At 35.3% G+C, this 19550-nt stretch overlaps 1 protein-coding gene across 2 annotated transcripts in view; it reads right to left on the reverse strand.

Moving 5' to 3' along the window:
- The window catches only part of HMGCLL1 (3-hydroxymethyl-3-methylglutaryl-CoA lyase like 1), a 258337-nt gene that overhangs the window by 78153 nt on the left and 160634 nt on the right, over positions 1–19550 (reverse strand). For both annotated transcript variants that reach the window (XM_043964527.1, XM_043964526.1), the window contains exons 6-7: positions 16929–16992; positions 13607–13795 (exon numbers count right to left, since the gene is read on the reverse strand). In XM_043964527.1, coding sequence (XP_043820462.1) covers positions 13607–13795; positions 16929–16992 — 253 coding nt within the window. The remainder of the gene's footprint in view (positions 1–13606; positions 13796–16928; positions 16993–19550) is intronic.

Below are 19550 nucleotides of genomic sequence, written 5' to 3' on the forward strand. Positions count from 1 at the left end.
CCAAAAAAAAAATCTCTATTCAAGGTTACAACTTCTCCTTCTCTTACTGTCATGTAAGGTTCTAGACTTACTTCCAAAGGATGAATAAGGATTTGTGCACATGTGTTATCAAGTCAAAATAAGCCCTCACTGGACTTGATCTTTGCATTCTTTTTAAATGTCTGCCAAGCAACTATGTGCATGGAGACTAAGGTTAAGCTTCACTTATTGATTTTTGGCCTCATAAAAATATGAAATAAAAACCTTCATCTGGCCTGATCTTTGATAGTGTTATGGAAAAAAAACAAGAACAGGACATACATTTTAACAGAGTTGAGAGAGGGAGGGAGAGAGACAGAGACAGAAATAGGGAGAAAAAGTTTCTTGAAAAACAATTATTCTTCTATTTTTGCTCAGACTTTTTCTCCAGTAAAAACTCAGAATTGTGGTGTCCATGGGCATTTCAAGGGCAAATTTCACATAGATTTCATTTAGTGTATTTCTACTTCCTAATCAGCTAACACCTAAGAAAAGCAGATTTTTCTTTTTATGAATACAATAAGCTCAGAAAATGCTAAGATAGATTCTAAAAACTCTACCTTTGATATAATACTTTCTAATTTTAAAGTATCAAGTGATTAAAAGTTGATCATATCAGTTGCATCAAATAATAATCAAAGTATTTTAACAGCTTTGTGACTTGCTGTGTGAATCTGAACAAGTCACAATCTTTTTCAGGCTAAATTTCTTCATCAATAAATTGGTAATACTATTAGTACACTGCATTCCTTATAGGATTACTATGGAAAGTGCTCACCATATAAAGGTCTTATATTATAAAAGCATTAATATCTATTATTTTTATATTAATTTGTTCTAACATCCTACCACAAATGAGCAGATGATAAATCACAGATGTGTTCAACCACTCATATGGATGCATTCTTCCAAACTATAATGTATTCACACTTCAGTTAAATGGACCTCATGAATCAAACTGAATAACCACAAGATTATAGGATTTGTGGTGGTAGACTGCTTAGATTTCATCTTGTCCAATCTACATCTTATAGATGAGAAAAATGAGAGCAAAAGAGTTTAAATGATTTGCCTTTATGCATACAAGCAATGCATAGTAGAACTATAATCCCAGGTCCTCTGAATCCTTAACCAGACTCTATAGTATCCCATATACCATACACAATCCCATGCTTTCCTTCTAAAACAACATCAGATTATAAACAAGGGATGGATTTAGCAATTTTTAGGACTGCTCAGAAATCTCCCTTGGTAGAAAGTGCCTTTGCTGAAATTTTAAAGTTCAACCTCACTAAATTCCCAATTAGTTTTCCCTTAGCCCCAAGAGCTCCCTGAAATATTTCTCATGAGAATGTGAAATAAAATATTCCAAGGGAATAATATTTTTATTATTTCAAGATTGTTTAGAAACTTTCCACTATATTTTTAAGACACTGTGTTGGGACCCCTATATCACCAGTATTCACTACTCCATCCAAGTACAAGCTTGTATCCGGGTTGTACAGATGCCAGAAGAAGAAGAAGAAAGCTCTGCTCACCCTACTCTGATCATAAATTGTCCCTACATGGGGCCACATGAGAGTGTAGCTGCTCAGTTGGTGAATCACAAATCACTACTGGTATACCCTTCTGGAATTTCTCCTTGGGAGTGTTCTGTGATTGTGCTTGCTCATTAGTCTAGGCAGTTTATGAGGTACTTATTTCTCTTCTCTGTCCGAAAAACCCTCTATTTTCCCAAGGGCAGATAAGATGTCCTTGTGCAGGAGAACCTCAATTAAAATGGCAAATGGCATTAATCATAAATCATTAATTTTGAACTAGAAGGGATCTTATCAGTCATGAAGTCTGACCCACTAATATTACAGATGAAGAAACTGAGGTCCAGAAAGTTTAAATCAATTGCAAAGTTCAGAAAGTTAGTAAGTCACAAATCTGGAACTTTTTTTTATCCCCAAACCAATGTTCTTTATATATGGCATATTGGTGATGGAATTGCAGGCAAGAATAGAAGAATATTCTACATTATACATAGGAGTCTATTTCTCTCATATGTCCCAAACTTTTTTGGTGTATATATAATTGTGAACTTATTTCTTAATCATTAAATTGTTATATTCAGTTTAATTCAATTTTTAAAAAATCAGTTTCTGACTTCAAGATTACATTTATTAAACATGGGTCATATCAGGTTCGCATAAAATATGACTAATCTATAAAGTAATACAAAGTAATTTAGAAATATTGAGAAACAGAGAAGGAGAGACAAAGAGACAGACTGAGACAAAGAGCAAGGAAATCATTAATAGCTGGAAGGATAAGGAATGATTTGGTAGAATAGGTGGCACTTGAATTATTCTAGAGATATGTTAGACATTCAATAAAGCAGAAATGAGAAAGGACTGTATTCTGGACATAGCGAACTGTATTTGCAAAGCAAAAGAGACAAGAAATAGAACATCAAGTACAGAACAGAAGGTTAATTTAACTATAGAAATACATCAATTAACTTTTGCATAACTGCACAGGTATAACATATTGAATTGCTTGATTTCTTGGAGAGGGGTGGGGAGGGAGGGAGGAAGAGAATTTGGAAAACAAAGTGTTAAAAAATCACTGTGAATATTTGTTTTTACATGTAACTTGGGGAAATTCTAAACAAATAAATTTATTATTTAAGCTAAAATATGTATATATATATATATATATATGTGTGTGTGTGTGTGTATGTATGTATATATATATAAAGTTTGGAATAGAACACTAATTCATTTGCGATAGAGAATAAGCCTAGTGTAGATACTCTCCCACAACATATACAACGCTTTCTTTTTTTAATAGTATTTTATTTTTTTCCAATTACATATAAAGATAGTTTTCAACATATGTTTTTGTAGGATTTTGAGTTCCAAACTTTTCTCCCTCCCTCCCTTCCTTGTTCCCTCCCCAAAGCAGCAAGCAATCTGATATAGCTTATACAGTATAATAATGATAAACAACATATGCACTTCTTAAAATGTAATAAACATTTTTATTTCAATTTTGGGTTCCAATTTTTATCCCTCCTTCGCTCCCTCCCCTTCCTTCCTGAGGTGGTAAGCAATCAGGTATGGGTTATACATGTGCGATTATGTAAAACATTACCATATTTGTCATTTTATACAAGAAAACTTGATTAAAAGGAAAAAATGAAAGAAAAAAGACATCAATTAACTTTAATTAATTAACTAATTAACTTCATTAATAATGAAAAGCTTTCAGTCTTCTAGCCCAGATTAGTCAACTATTATAACTTTGATAAAGCACAATAAATCTAGAAGTAAAAATAATTGTAAATGAATATAAATTATATCTAAATTTTACATGGGTTAAAAGTACCCATCTATCACATATTAGTAAAAAATTATAGGTATTTAATATTTAAAAAGCTTGATTTCATATGTAAGATTCTTCAGTAATTCTCAGAAATTAGGAAACAAAATTAAGTTATTGATGAAAAATGATAGAAATGTGAATTTTCAGTCACCGTTGTATATCGTAATTACCAAAAAAAAAAAATCCAGATTGGATCATAAACAATAATTTTCTCCTTGGTTCAAAGTAGTTTCTACAGGGCTAAAATATAAAATTACTACATAAATCCTATGTATGTATATGTACCCACATCTCTTTAAATATAATACGACAAAGAAATGTCTTAATAACCACACACATGGAAAGAACTTCAGGATTTGGGCTAAATAGAAAGTCAAGATGATTCAACAATATAAAAAGTCTACCAAAAATAGCTAAAGGAATATAGCTATTCAGTCATTTCAGTTTTGCCTGATTCTTCATGACCCCATTTAGGGTTTTCTTGGCAAAATACTAGGGTGGTTTGCCATTTCATTCTCCAGCTCATTTTACAGATGAAGTATTAAGGCAAATGAGGTTGAGTGACTTGCCCAAAGTCACACAGCTAGTGAGTATCTGAGACCAGATTTGAACTCAGGAAGGTGTCTTCCTGACTCCAGGCCAGGCACTTTATCCACCTCACCACTAGGAAGATTGGGCTACATTAATTGTAAAAGCATTTCCAGAATGAGGAATGGCATAGCAGTACCCTTGCAGTCTGTGTTAGTAGAAACAGATTTAGAGCAATCTTAAAATCTGGGCACCATATTTAAGAGGAACATTGACAAACAAAGTCAGAAGAGAATAATCAATAAGAGAGAAGACTCAAGTATATGACATATGAGTAATGACTGAAGGTATTGAATGAATGAATTGAAGGAAGGAAGAAAAGAAGGAAGGAAGGAAGAAAGGAAAGAAGGAAGGAAGGAAGGAAGGAAGGAAGGAAGGAAGGAAGGAAGGAAGGAAGGAAGGAAGGAAGGAAGGAAGGAAGGAAGGAGGGAGGGAGGGAGGGAGGGAGGGAGGGAAGGAAGGAAGGAAGGAAGGAAGGAAGGAAGGAAGGAAGGAAGGAAGGAAGGAAGGAAGGAAGGAAGGAAGGAAGGAAGGAAGGAAGGAAGGAAGGAAGGAAGGGAGGGAGGAAGGAGGGAAGGAAGGAGGGAAGGAAGGAAGGAAAGAAGAAAAAGGCGTTTAACAAATGTTTACTTGATTCCCAGAACTACCTTAACAATGCTAAGGCTATAAATAGAAAAAGCAAGATAATGTCTGCTCAAGCAGTTTTCATTTGAATAGAGGATTATCATAGAGATGCTTGTCTAAGAAGGTATGTTTTGTCAAGGAATTCCCAAGGATTGCTGTTGGAGTGGTAGGGCAATTTAGCATGCCCGTTTTAGGCACAGTAGTGTTAACCTGATTAATGTTTCCAGAGCTAGAAGTAGAGAGGAGTCCGAGGGAGCAGAAATGCTGGAAGAGTATAAGCATGGTGGTAACAGGGAAGAAAGATGGTCAGAGAGCAGCAGGTGACTTTAAGACAGAGAGATACGGGGAACTTGCTGTAAGAAGCAGAGGGTCCCAGGCCCAGGCCAGGAGCTAGAGTGCAAGTAGGAAGCAGAGTGTGAAATTGGAGAATTTCAATTTTTAAAATGAGTAATAATATATCAGTACAAATAGATGCAGGGGTAGAAAGGAAATTCAGGCATAGAGACCAGCATAAGCAAAGTCATAGAGATAGTGGGGAATGAGAGGAAGGAAATAAAATCATCTAGTTTGGGTGCAGTATAAATAATGTGGTTTGGTAAAACTGAAAGTAGTTTGATAGGCAATGAGTTTGATAAAATCCTACAATGTTAGAGTGAAATATTCTGGAGATGCTTGAAAAACAATCTAACATGTGGATGAACTGATGGAGAAACAGGAGAATAATTTATACAATGATCACAACAACCCATAAGGAAAACAACTCTGAAAGATGTCATAACTCTTATCAGTACAGTGACCAAACAGGATTTCAGGAGACAGATGAAGCTATACCTCCCACCTACAGGCAAAAAAGTGATGGACTAAAGCTGCACAATGAGAAAAGCAAAGTCATTCTTCTGATTTATTTTTCTTGATTATACTTGTTTGTTCAAGGAGGACTTTATTTGTGGAAGGGGAAAGTTTATGAGTAATAATTGAGATTTTAAAGAAGAAAAAGGATCATTTAACTAATTTTTTAAAAAAATACACAGAAGTTCTATGATCAAAGCTTTAGAAATAGAAAGGAAATTAGGGGTCACTTAGTTTAACTGCCCAATGTTACAGATGAGTAATCAACCAATAAATACTTATTAAGCATCTACTATGAGCCAGGCACTGTGGTAAGCACTGGGGATTTAAATTGAGGCAAAAGATAGTTCCTTCCCAACTATGCCCAAAGGGCTATGGGACTGTGCATATGCTTTGACCAAGTAATACCACTATTAGATGTGTATCCCAAAGATATCATAAAAAAGGTAAAAGGACCCACATGTACAAAACTATTTATAGCAGCTCTCTTTGTGGTGGCAATAATTGGAAATCAAGGGGATACCTATCAATTGCGGAATGGCTAAACATGTTGTGGTATATGAATGTAATGGAATACTATTGTGCTGTAAGAAATGATGAGATTTCAGAAAAACCTAGAAAGACTTAAGTAGACTGATGCTGAATGAAGGGAACAGAAACAGGAGAACATTGTACGAAGAAATAGCAACATTGTATTGCTGAGAAGAGCTAAATCTATCATGGTTGATCATTGCATAATGATCCAAGACAATTCCAAAGGACTCAGGATGGAAAATACTCTCCATATCCAGAAAAAATAACTGTGGATTTTGAATGCAGATTGAACCATACTGTTTCTACTTCTGTTTTTTTTTTCTTTTTTGAGGATTATCCCTTTTGTTCTGATTCTTCTTTCACAACATGACTAATGCAGAAATATGTTTAATGTGATTGTTCATATATAACCTACAATGAATTGCTTTCTGTCTTGGGAGGGGGGAGGAAAGTGAAGGAGGGAGAAAGATGAGGAACTAAAAATCTTATGAAAACAAATGTTGAAAATTATTTTTATATGTAACTGGAAAATAATAAAATACTTTTATGATTTATAAAAAGATAGTTTCTTCTCCCAAGGACCTTATAATCTAATATGGGGAGGCAACTTGCAAACAAATATATACAAGCAAGCTATATACAAGACAAAATGGATAAAAAGTACTAGAAATAAGAGTGATTGGGGAAAGCTTTCTGTAGAAAGTGAGAGACGTCAGCAGTCAGAAAGAAGTAGGGTGAACACTGCAGGAATGGGGGATGAATGGAGAAAATTCCCAGAGCCTACCAATAGACTGTCTTGTTAATGAACAGACAGGAAGCCAGTGTCACTAGATCCAAGAATAAAGAACAAGCTATAAAATGATTGGAAAGGTGCAGGGTTGGGTTAGGTTATTAAGGGTTTTGAATGCTAGAGCATTTTGTATTTGCTTGTGGGGGCAATAGGAAGCCACTGAAATTTACTGTTATGTAGGTGGGTGAGGCATGATTGAACTTGTATTTTAGAAAAATTACTTTAGTGTCTATGTGCAGGATGGATTGGAGTAGGAAGAGACTCGAGACAATAATCCAGGAGTGATGAAGTGTCAGGAGTGAAGTGAAGGTGATAGCTTTGAGAGATATTGCAAAGGTTACATTGACAGACAATGACAACAGCTTGGATATGAGGGGTGGGCAGTAGTGAGGAATCCATGATGATTCCTAGGTTGCAAGCCTGAGGTAATGGGGAGAGGGAGGGTTGGGCTCTATAATAATAGAGAAGGGAAGGAGGAAGGGTTAAGGGGGAAAGATAGTTTGGACATACTGAGTTTATGATATCTACTAGACATTCAGTTTGAGATTTCTGAAAAATAGTTGGAAATGTGAGATAGGAGGTCAGCAGACAAAAGCACAACAATTCTGATGATATCTGGTAAAGTTCAATGTACTCTTTAAAACTTTTATTGTTGTTTTTTGGTTTTGGTGAGGCAATTGGGATTAAGTGACTTGCCTAGGGTCACACAGCTAGTAAGTGTTAAGTGTCTGAGGTTGGATTTGAACTTAGGTCCTCCTGACTCCAGGGCCAGTGCTCTATCCACTGAGCCACCTAGCTGCCCCCTAATGTACTCTTTAAAAAAACAGTAACCATACAAGAGAAGTTCATTGTTTTACATACAATCTTCTTTTATGTTCTTTGTATCTTGAAATGTTTATGTTTGCTAAATTTGTAATAAAATAATGTTTTAAAATTATATCAGTGTAAAAAAGTATTTAAAATGAAAAAATAAAAGATTTGAATTTTTAAAGTAATGTTTTATTAGGATGTTCTTTAGCAGAGGATTGAATGATAAGATTTTTGCCCAAAATTTGTCAGCATCATGAAAGGATGGATTAGTGGGAGGAAAATGTAAGCCTGGAAGCTAGGATGTTATAATAACCCAAACTTATATGTTTTAAAGTTTTGCAAAGTGCTTTGTATGTATTATCTCATTTCAGTCTCAAAACTACAATGTGAGATTGACACTATTCTTTATAGATTAGGAAGTTAAGTAGCTATTAAGTTCAGCTCAGAAGATTTAGTAAATATATGAAGGTAAATTCAAAATCAGGTCTTCCTAACTCCAAGCCACTGTGTGTGAGATTCCTTCATGGGATGTAAGGTTGGAACAGATTTTATATCTCTATGATTCTGTTAAGTACCCACTAGGTATCAAGAACTAGGCTAAGTACTAAAGGTATAATAAAGGCAGAAATTTAACAGTTTCTGCACTCAAAAATTTCAGTCTCTCTAGGGAGTTTTATTTGTTTTGTTTTGAAGACTGAGTGGGTCTCCTCAACCATCAGGCTTAAAGTACAAGGTGGATTTGTGGGCATGATCCCACAACTAATCAACAGACAGCTTTGCCCTGATCATTTCAACTCCTCTCTTAGACATTCTGGTGGCCTCCTCACTTTCAGGAGCTCAACATATTTATGCTGTACTTAATGCAGATGCCTGATTAGATTATTTCATTGCTGTTCAGAATTCCCAAGCTCAAGAGATGTATTGGTCTGAGTCTTCTAGAAGCTGGGATTACGGTCATTCAGTACTATCATCAGGACTCCTCCCTTAAGTTTCTACAGGGAATCCACCCAATATGATGTAAAACTCTTATTTCATCCTTCAAAAATTGTGAAGATACCAGTAGAGTATTATAGCTGTCTACTTTTCACCTCTCACCTTACCCACATAACCAATCTTCTCTTCCTGTCATATATTTTCTCAATGATATCTTCTAGGGAGCAGCTAGGTGGCACAGTGCATAAGGCACTGGCCCTGGCTTCAGGAGGACCTGAGTTCAAATCTGACCTCAGACCCTTGACACTTACTAGCTGTGTGAGATTGGGCAAGTCACTTAACCCTAATTGCACTGCAAAAACAAAATGATATCTTCTATTCTGTTTCCTCTTCAAATTTTTTCATTGGTTATACATTTCAGGTTGTAATTATACCTAAAACATGCATTGTACTTTGAATGACATATCATAAATTTCAAACCCTGGATGTTTGTGTTTTTTTAATATCTCATTGCCATGGAGCAACACCAGTAAAATGTTGATATAAAAAAAGATCGACCTTTGTTTCTAGGAGAAATATGAGGTTGTTAAATTATATTAACAATATTTTAAGGTCAATAGATTCCTTCTGTTCAACTATGTTCCTAGCTCATTATAAATTTGCACTGTCTGGCCCAGATATACATATGGATGAACAACTTCTGTTACTTGTGAATCTAAATTCATGTAATAATTTGAGCAGTAAACATAATTTATTAATTTATTCTATTTTATCAATGATCAGGTTAAATTTTTATCTATGCATATGAATTTCTTTTTTCTTTTTCTTTTTTTGGTGAGGCAATGAGGGTTAAGTGACTTAACTAGTCACAAAGGTAGTGTCAAGTGTCTGAGGCCACATTTGAACTCAGGTCTTCCTGACTCCAGAGCCAGTGCTTTATCCACTGTGCCACCTAGCTGCCCTCTATACATATGAATTTCTTTCAGGAATGTCTGAAATATTCTAGAATTTTGATGACCTGGAGGTTATCACAGCATCTGGCATATAGAAGACACTTAATAAATGGTTGTTGACTTGGCTTGACTTGAAGAAGCCACAAGAGTACCAGCTGGCAGAGGCACCTAGGTGGCCTGTGGATAGAGCAAAATAGCTAGGAAGAACTGAAATGAAGACTTGCCTCAGATACTTACTAGCTAAATTATCTTGGGCAACTTATTTAAGCTCATTCTGACTCAGTTTCCTGATCTGCAAAATGGAGGTAATAATAATAATACCTGTTTTCCAGGGTTTTTGTAAGGATAAAATGAGGTAATATTTGTACATCTGTATTTATAAAATGATATTTGAAAAATAAAGAGATTTGTAAACCTTAAGTAATATAGAAATGCTATCATCATCACTACTATAATCACCATAATTTTCTGCAAACAAGAGTATTTAGTATTTCACCAAACACAAGAAATACTTTCAACTTGAACTCGGCATTAGTTTTCCACTATTAAAGTGACAAACACCATTGGTGATCATATGTTTCCTAATTTTGTTCTTTATATAATGTTTTTGATCAGTGGGGTGTTAAGCAGGGTTCTTTCTATTTGTATAGTTTTCAAAAGATCTTGAATTATTTTGACACGTGGGTAGAAATTTTTTCATAGAAACAGACAGAGTCTGTTTTACCTCAAAAAGGACTAGCCTAGTTAAATAGGGAGAGGTTTATTCATTACCTGTAGGCTAGTCACTTGGTAATGAGTCCTTTGCCCATGAAATAAACTAAAAGGGAAAATGGCTCTATGCCTTGTGCAGTAATCTAAGTTTTTGCAGTAACAATGGCAAAGGTGTTGTTGTTTTGTCCTTCATTCTCAAAGAGGACCCTGACAGATGTTATCACTTGCAGTGAATTGGATTTAGTTTAAGTGAGGCAGGGCTGTGCAGTCATCAACCTCACTCTCTCCTCCAGAGCCATCTGGGTCCAGTGGCAAGATATACATAAGGACAACTGGAGATGGCCCCAGATATTTAAGGCAATTGGGGTTAAGTGATTTGCCAAGGGTCACACAGCTAGTAAGTGTCTGGTGTGAGATTTGAACTCAGGTCCTTCCAATTTCAGGACCAGTGCTCTATCCACCATGCCACCTAGCTGCCCTCAATGTCAAATTGGTGACTAATGGGAAGGGAAGGGAAAAGAGGATATTAAGAATCACCGGTTTTTGATTAGGGTTCTTAAAGTTTTTTTGTGACATGGGTCCCCTTTGTAGTCTGGTAAAGTCTTTGTACCCCTTCTGAGAAAGTTTGAAATGCATAAAATAAAATATATTAGAATACAATGGAGACAAATCATATTAAAATACAATGATCATTTTTTAAAAATTCACAGACTTGATGTTAACCATGTTAAGAACTTCTGTTTTATACCATACATAAACTTTTGTTTTACTCTTGGGACTCCAAATGTGAGATACATGTCCAATGACCAAAGATTGGACATATTGTGGAATCATATCGATCTTGGAATTCTTGCTATAAAGAAAAATAAATAGCTCATAATTACTCCCTAGAGAATCAAACAAAGGAATTGGCAGAGTTTATTTTAATATATCCCCCAAAATTTCAAAAACATTATTCTATAGAATATCTGGTCATCTCACACTATAGTACTCAATTTTTTTTTTCTTCAAGGACCACAACGAAAATATTTATAGCTTTATATACCAACATCAGTTGCAGAAGATGAAGAGGTGATAGAAATTCTAAAAACAATTTAATAGGGACATCCCCCCCAAAATTCAGCTCAATATGTATTTTTATACGTAGGACTTCATTGAAGGGCGGCTGGGTGGTGCAGTGGATAGAGCACTGGCCCTGGATTCAGGAGTACCTGAGTTCAAATCTGGCCTCAGACACTTAACACTTACTAGCTGTGTGACCCTAGGCAAGTCACTTAACCCCAATTGCCTCACTAAAACAAAAAACAAAAAACAAACAAAAAAAACCCCATAGGACTTCATTGAAAAGTAATGAAAATGTGAGATTACATGTGAAGAAACACCAGATATAAGAGACAATCTAGTGTATGCTGAGCAAGATCATTTTGGCTGATCTGCAGACTGCATGAAGGACAATAATGAATAACAATTCCAGAAAAATAGATTGGAGCCAAGTTCTATAAGGCAGTAAATATCAAACAAAGCATTTTTATTGATTATAAAGGCAATGGGGAGTGCTTGAACTTTTTTTAACAGAAAAATGATTTCTTCAGACATGAACCTGGTTTCTGTGTGGAAGATGGACTAGAAAGGGATTGGTGAGTCTTGAAGCATAAAAATCAATTAAGAGGTTATTGCAATGGCCCAGGTGAGAGGTGATGAAGGTATGATTTAGGTTGGTTGCCAAGAAAAAAGGGACAAGGGTACTGATGATAGCAATGATATAGATTTATCAAAACTTGTCAAGTTATCAGATATATTATGCAAGGGAGAGTGACAAACTGAAAATTATTATGAATGTATATAACTATATGACTGGAATAACAGTGCCTCTAAATAGAAAAAGAGAAAGGGAGAAATTAGGGAGAAAGACAAGTTCCTTGTTGGATCTGATGAGGTTGAGATACAGCATATCCAAATTAAAAGAGGACAGTTTCAATGGTTTTGAGGGAAATGCATCCTAATTACTGGTATTTGATTTAAAATAACCCTCTTACCTTTTTCTTTCATTACCTGTCTATGATTAAAGCAATATCCACCAAGGTTCTTTTCCTCTTCCCCAACATGTTAGGCCATTTACCTCTAAATGATGACAAAGCTGTCAGTGGAACTTGAATGGCATGGGACTGTATCTCTTTTGATTGACTAAGCTTCTTCATTAATTATGGACATACTGACATGATTTCTTGGTCATCTAAGGGAATAAAAATTCTCACCCATGGGGAGTTGGAGTCCTTCAAATTCAGTAATCTTCACAATGGCAGGAGAGTCACTACATTCTGCCCTACTGGCCAGATGTGTTTCCATAAAGAAGCAACCGGGGCCACATCCACCTGAGCTAAGTGCTATAATATCCTTGGGGAATATCTTTTTAATTTTATGGCTAAGTAATTCTCCTTTTTCTAACTTTTGTATGATCATCCCCTAAAATCATTTCATTCTATAAAGAACCTGAACTCATATGGTGATAGCTTAAGTCAGGCCCTACCTTAAGAGCATCTTTTGTACATTCATTCAATGTCTCTGGTTCTTTTTTTATTATACCTCATTTTCTCCCTTTCAGATTTGCATCTCTAAACCTGAATAGATTAAGAAAATATTTTCCAATGTTCACTAATAATTAAAATAAGTTTGGTTATTCTATTATTATAATAAATCTTAATCTTAACTGCATTTACTTGATCACAAAGCTTGGGTTCTTACACCTGCTTTGATGTATATAATGAAACACACAGTCTCTCAAGTGATTCCTAAAATCTGGTAAATTTGTTTAAAGTCTTCAAATGTAGCTTTTGAAAACAAGATTTTGTTTCTGGTTTTTTTGTTTGTTTGTTTTGGGTCTGTTTGTTTGTCATTTTCCATGCTATGTTAACTCTCTCAGAGTTACTTACTATTATTACTTGGAATTTCCAGTTGGCTGTGTGCCCATTAATCAGTGTTACTGTCCATTGCTATGACATCTTGTACATCTTTGATCAACTTATTAACTGCCTAAATGTACATGGTTCATTTCTAGTCATGACAGAGAAACATTTAAAATTATCACAACTGCTTTTCTTCTGTCCTTCCCTTCATGGTAAGCATACATATACAATATAGCTTCTAAAATTTGATTTTTACTTAAAAAGCAAAATTCAACATGGAAAGGAAAACAAGAGGAGAAAGGAGCAAAGAGAGAGGGATAAAGGGAAAAGCAAGGAAAGGAGTCGAAGAAGGAGGGAGCAAGGAAGAAAAGGAAGGAAGGAAGGAAGGAAGGAAGGAAGGAAGGAAGGAAGGAAGGCAGGAAGGAAGGAAGGAAGGAAGGAAGGACGGAAGGCAGGAAGTCAGGACGGAAGGAAGGAAGGAAAAGAGGGAAGGAGGGAGAGAGAGGAACCATTGGATTTACCTGCAAAGCTGTAAGAATATTTGCTAAAGCTTGCCCATATGTGTCATGACAGTGAACAGCAAGAGCACTTAGTGGGATTTCTTTCATAACACTTTCCAACATTCTTTTCATACTTCCAGGAGTTCCCACTCCAATTGTGTCCCCCAGAGAGATCTCATAGCAGCCCATGCTATACAACTGCTTAGACACCTGTTGAGAAAGGAGAAGTTCTATTAAAATGCTGAAATTGAACAGACATGAAAAATAAAGACAGGCATATAAGCCTCATAGTTCCACAGAAAAGTTCATTTAGAAGTAAAAACTTTTTGTAGTGAAAAAAAGCACTGACTCTTCAAGACAACTTATAGTAACAGATATTTCTTGCATGAAACTCCTAAGTTTGTGAGAATGATAGAGATAATCAAATCATATTTATTCCTTGTTTTCTGCCCTAATAACTTGATAAGACACCCTAAATCCTGTATTTAAACAGCAATAAGTATCTTTAAAATAAAAAATTCTTGAAATTTAACTTTGCCTTCATTATCTAATATTTCTTTATATGTGTGAGAAACAAATGCTGACCACTTTCTCAAAAATAAGTTCTTTCAGAGGCAACATTGGTATGACAAAAGCCTTTATTGGATTTGTAGATTTGCTTCTACCTCTCTGCACCCCCACAAAAAAGAAACAGGTACACAGTGATATGTTGTTTGATCTTTATAATACAGTGTAAGTTCAAATCCTCCAGGCTTCTCTAATTCATAGGCAAAGTCATATAGTGCAAAAAGCATAAGAACAGATATTTAGGGACCTGGGTTCTTTTCTTTGTTCTAACACTAATCAATTAAATGACCTGGATCAAGTCATTTTACCTACCAGGCCTCATTCTTTTTTCAAAGGATACAGGTGTGAGTCCCTATAAGTGTACATGGTTTTTTGGAAGTATCTGTCTTTAAAAGCTTCTCAAGAATATCAGAAGATTCTGGCAATGTGTTTAAAGGGTAGCCTGCATTGGACACTTGTGCAGGAATGTTATAATTTCTTTATTTGAAATTAGGTAACAATGGAAGTTGCCCAAGGATTTGGTACCTGCTGTGTACATATAACTGGAGATATACTTTAATTTGTGTTGCACAGTGTTTATTCTTTCACAGAAATTATAAACACTATTGCTTGGTTATGTAATGATTGGAATGATGCCACCTGCTGGAGACTTACTGTAGAAAAGCTCCGCCATGAAAGGAAGGTCTTTGAGAGCAAGACCATGCGTCTTTTCTTTGGCGTCAGGAAGTGACGTTTGCTGGTGGGAGGAGGAAGGGGGAGCCGGGCGCTCTGTCTCTCTCTCTTTTTCCAGGGGACTCTGGTGGAGAGCGGAGTTAGAAATGTGCTCTCCCTTTAATAGATAGATGAATGTAGGCCTTTTCTTCTCTCTTTACCAAATTATTATTCTCCTTAATAAATGCTAAAAAGCCTAACTCTTGCTAAAGCTTATAATTTATCGGTGACCACTCATTAGAGATTTTAGACAGAATAGCTAGAATTTTAGCCCTTAACAGGTAAATAGAAAGCTCTTTTTAAATAAATATAACTGATATTTCTATGGTACTTTGCATACAAAGAACTTATTTGAACCTTAAAGTCACCCTTTGAAGCTTATACAGGATGAATTATTGTCCCCATTTTAGGGTTGAGGAAACTGACATCACTTAAGATTTAAGTAATATGCCTGTGGTCACATCTGTTAAGCATGGAATCAGGAATTTACAAATAGGTATTTTTTACTCTAGGAGAAGTATTCAATATACTTTATTACTTAGATTCTTTTGAGATCCTAAATTAATTTTATCCAGTTTTAAATGATTGGAGTTTCTAGGCTTTTTAAAAACATATCTTTTTAAAATAAAATAGTAGCTCTTAGCAATTTGGGATCACTTATTATCTCTAAGAGGTAAGTCAAGCATATTAGAGATACTGCTAAGTTTTACTAAATTCAGTAATATGTGAAGATATCACTTGAATTTCCCTTTAAAGATATGGATTCTTTTTCATACTGCAGTCTAACTTTATTGAATTCTACTCAGACGATTTTACTGTCAGCTGACTAGGATCTCCTGAGACTCTATTCAGTCAGGAAATGCTCTAAAGCTCTAAGGAGACAGATATGGAAAAAGAAAGGAAAACAAAAAACAAAACAAAACAAAACATTGCATCCTTGTGAATTTGTTGTTTTTTTTTTTTTATTTGAAGGGAACAATTTTAAGAACAACCAAAAATGCCCCAACCAAAAACTGGCTGTGATATAATAACATAATGAGATCTGACAGAGTTCATTATTTATCTTGGGATAAACCAAAAATGATTAGGCCAAAAGCCAAGAAACTTCTTTAGCCACCCAAGAACTAAAATCCTGTTAATCCACACTGGAATGTTTTATTGTTAATCAACAGTCATTTTCTTTGAATTTTAATGTCATTAAAATACTTTCTGGTTTCACTCAAGAATAGTACTGATTTGAAAAATAACTTAGACTAGATCCAGAAAAATGAACAGTAGGAAAAAAAAACTAACTGGGCTGATAGGAAATGATTTAAAAAATAAACTAGGATATATATTTTGCCTTTTAAAATTCTTGAATACTTATTTCCTTGTGGTTTTATTCAAAAACTAACCTAATGTTTTTGAGAACCAGGATATATAAGCTCTTCATCTGAAGATTGCAAAGAAATATCACAGGATTTTCATTAGATAACAGAGCTTCTGACAAATTATATCACAGGTTTGCCACGCCTGAGTTTTCATTTCTAAATTTATTTTCCACTACTGTCCTTAGCATAGCTGAGCTTTCAGAACCATTCGCCAAAATATTGGTCCCTTTAAATTCAGTTTTTACTTAAACATGGTTGAATCAAAAACCTTAGCAAGTGACCAATTTGTTTTTCAAAAGCATTTGATATATTCTATTATAAAGACTATCACTAAGAAAAAATAACTATGTTTGTGAATATAATAAAACACTTGTTATCTGTTGCCACACATGGTTGAAATTATAAAGCAGTTTTAAATAGTTTTATCTCTTTTGTGTCAAAAAAAGAATTAAGCAATTCTCCTTTCCTCCCTACTATCCTCATCCCACCACCACTGAACCAACAGAATTAATCACCCACCAGCAATTCTAACAATCCCAACTTCTTGTGCTTACATGCTATACAGTGAGCAAAATAGAAAAAATTCATTGGGATATTATCCATTTTATAGAACTTTACACAGATAAACTGGACATGAAAAACAAACAGCTCATTCAAAACACAGATAAGTTTAAGGATCATAGATGTATTCTTACTTCAGCCACTTTTTCAGGTGCAATGTGTCCTTCATATGGGCATCCCAGGGCACAAGAAACATACCTAAATTTAAAATACATAATGATGTAAATATATGTCCACTGTGTATCATGCATGTTAATCTACTCATAGTGTAAGTGAGTTAAATAACCACAGAAGCTTCAAGTAGGCATATTTTCTAATAGTTTGTCTCCAATCAATTAAATACAACAGGTATATAAGCACACACACAACAGATATATGAGCACTTATAAGCATGTATGGTACAGTAGAGTGCTGGCCCTGCAATCAGGAAGAATTATCTTCCTGAGTTCAATCTAGCCCTAGACTCTTACTAGCTGCGTAACCCCTAGGCAAGTCACTTAATGATGTTTTCCTTAGTTCCTCTTCTGTAAAATGAGCTGAAGAATGAAATGTCAAACTACTCTAGTATCTTTGCCAAGAAAACTCCAAATAGGATCACAAAGAATTGGACACAACTGAAACAACTCAACAACAACAACAAATGCGTACTGCAAAGCTTTGTGCTGGGTGCCAAAGATACAAAAACAGAAATAAGAAACATTTCTATAATGGAAAAAAGATAAGTAAATGCAAGATCATTTCAGGAGGTAGAAAGACTAGTCACCAGTTATGGGGCCAGAAACAATGTACACAGTGACTCAGCTTTTAAACTCCTCTCCTATAGCTATAGTATTTTCACTGACTTAAGTGAGTGAGTATAAAGTCACCTAGTTCATTATGATCCAACTATTCCATGCTACACAGTTCATCACAGTCCATCGAGTCATTTCCTCCCTGCTGCTGTGTATGACCTTTCACTCCCATCTTTCCAACCATTGCCTTGGGAACAGAAATAAAATGAATATTATTATTGCTTGTTGGAGGGCAATGTCAATCAATTTCCCCATAAGTCAATTCATCAGCTTTCTAATTCCACAAGACAAAACTCCCTACTGTGTAATTTAAGATTCTAAATGTGGATTCTAATGTGTTCCCCCAGTTTGGGGGAAATTGACTAAAAATCACTGATAAAACGAGTTTAGGTTTTTAAGGGTTTATTGGAAAATAGAACGAAAAAGATTGAGAACAGAATTCTAACAGCCTGGCATTCCTATCTTTCCTCAAATTTCCTGTGAAGTCCTCTGCCGCCACCACCATCAAGTCCGGAAGCCAAAAAGGCCAGCGCTCTCTGCCCAGGCTCCCTTTCCTCCTTCCTGTCTCCTCCCAGAAAATAGGAGGCTCCTCCAGTTGATTGGCTGGTAGACTTGATAGACAGCACCCATGAGCAAACGTCATTTCCTGACGCCAAGGAAAAGCCACAATGCCTCTGAGGCATTTTCCTCATGGTGGAGCTCTCCACAGCAAGTCTCCTGGCCAAAGGGGAAACAAAAAGAAAGAGAGAAAAGGAAAAACGACCTATATGTACAAAAATACTGATAGCAGCTCTTTTTGTGATGTAAAAGAGCTGGAAATTGAGGAGATGCCCATCAGTTATGGAATGGCTGAACAAGTTGTAGTATATGAATATGATGATTCCATCAGTGTATTTCATCATGCTATTGTGCTATAAGAAATGATGAACAGGATACTTTCAGAAAAACAGGGAAAGACATACATGAACTGATGCAAAGTGAACTGAGTAGAAGTAGGAAAATATTTTATGTAGTAAAACAATATTATATGATGATCAACTGTGAATGACATCTATTCCCAGAATACAATGATTTAAGACAATTTCAAAGGACTTAAGATGAAATAATGCTATGCCCCTCCAGAGAAAGAACTGACAGTCTGCATGTACTTTTTTAACTTTATTTTTCTTACTTTTTTGTCTGTGTTTTTTCATAACATATCTAATATCGAAATATATTTTGCATTATATCACATGTATATCCTATATCAACTTGGTTGCCTTCTCAATAAAGCCGGAAGGGAAGAAAGGAAGCAGGGAATTTGGAACTCAAAAGTTTTTATAATTAATGTTAAAAGTTGTTTTTACATGTAATTGGAAAAAAATATTTAATAAAGAAAGAGAAATCTAACTAAAAGGCACATTAGTGAAGAAATCTCATGTATTAAAGGGAACTCACAACTATGAACTGCAGAGCTTGATGTCCCTGACCCCTTTAAGAATAATCCGCACCACCTAAAGTTGTTTCTCTTATGAACTGTTTCTCTTCAGGTATTCATGCATTCTTTCCTGGCAAAGCATCTCTTCTTTTTCTCTTGAACTGATGAAGCAATGACAAACTCCTTTAATTAATAGTCATCCTTAACAGAGTCTTCAAAAAGTGTTGCACTATTGTAATGGCAAACACTTCCTATAAGTCAGATTACTGCAGAGCTTCTCAGCTTGCCTCTCAGGACAATAAGGCATGTTTGTTGAACCAGCTCTTGCCCTCCACAATCATAAAGTTGTTTGGAGGGGAATGCTGAGAAAGCTTGGCTGTTGTGATTCCTTTTCTCCATCATCTTGGATCCACTCAAGAAACTTCTTTTCTTCTCTATTCAAACATAGACTTTACAAATTCTTTCAATTAACAATCACCCTTAAAGGGGCATTTACAAAATGTTATCTCTTTAGATGAATAGCTCTCTTTATGTTACACCATTGAAAA

Source organism: Dromiciops gliroides, chromosome 4 (assembly GCF_019393635.1).
Source record: "Dromiciops gliroides isolate mDroGli1 chromosome 4, mDroGli1.pri, whole genome shotgun sequence".
In the NCBI taxonomy this organism is placed as follows: Eukaryota; Metazoa; Chordata; class Mammalia; order Microbiotheria; family Microbiotheriidae; genus Dromiciops; species Dromiciops gliroides.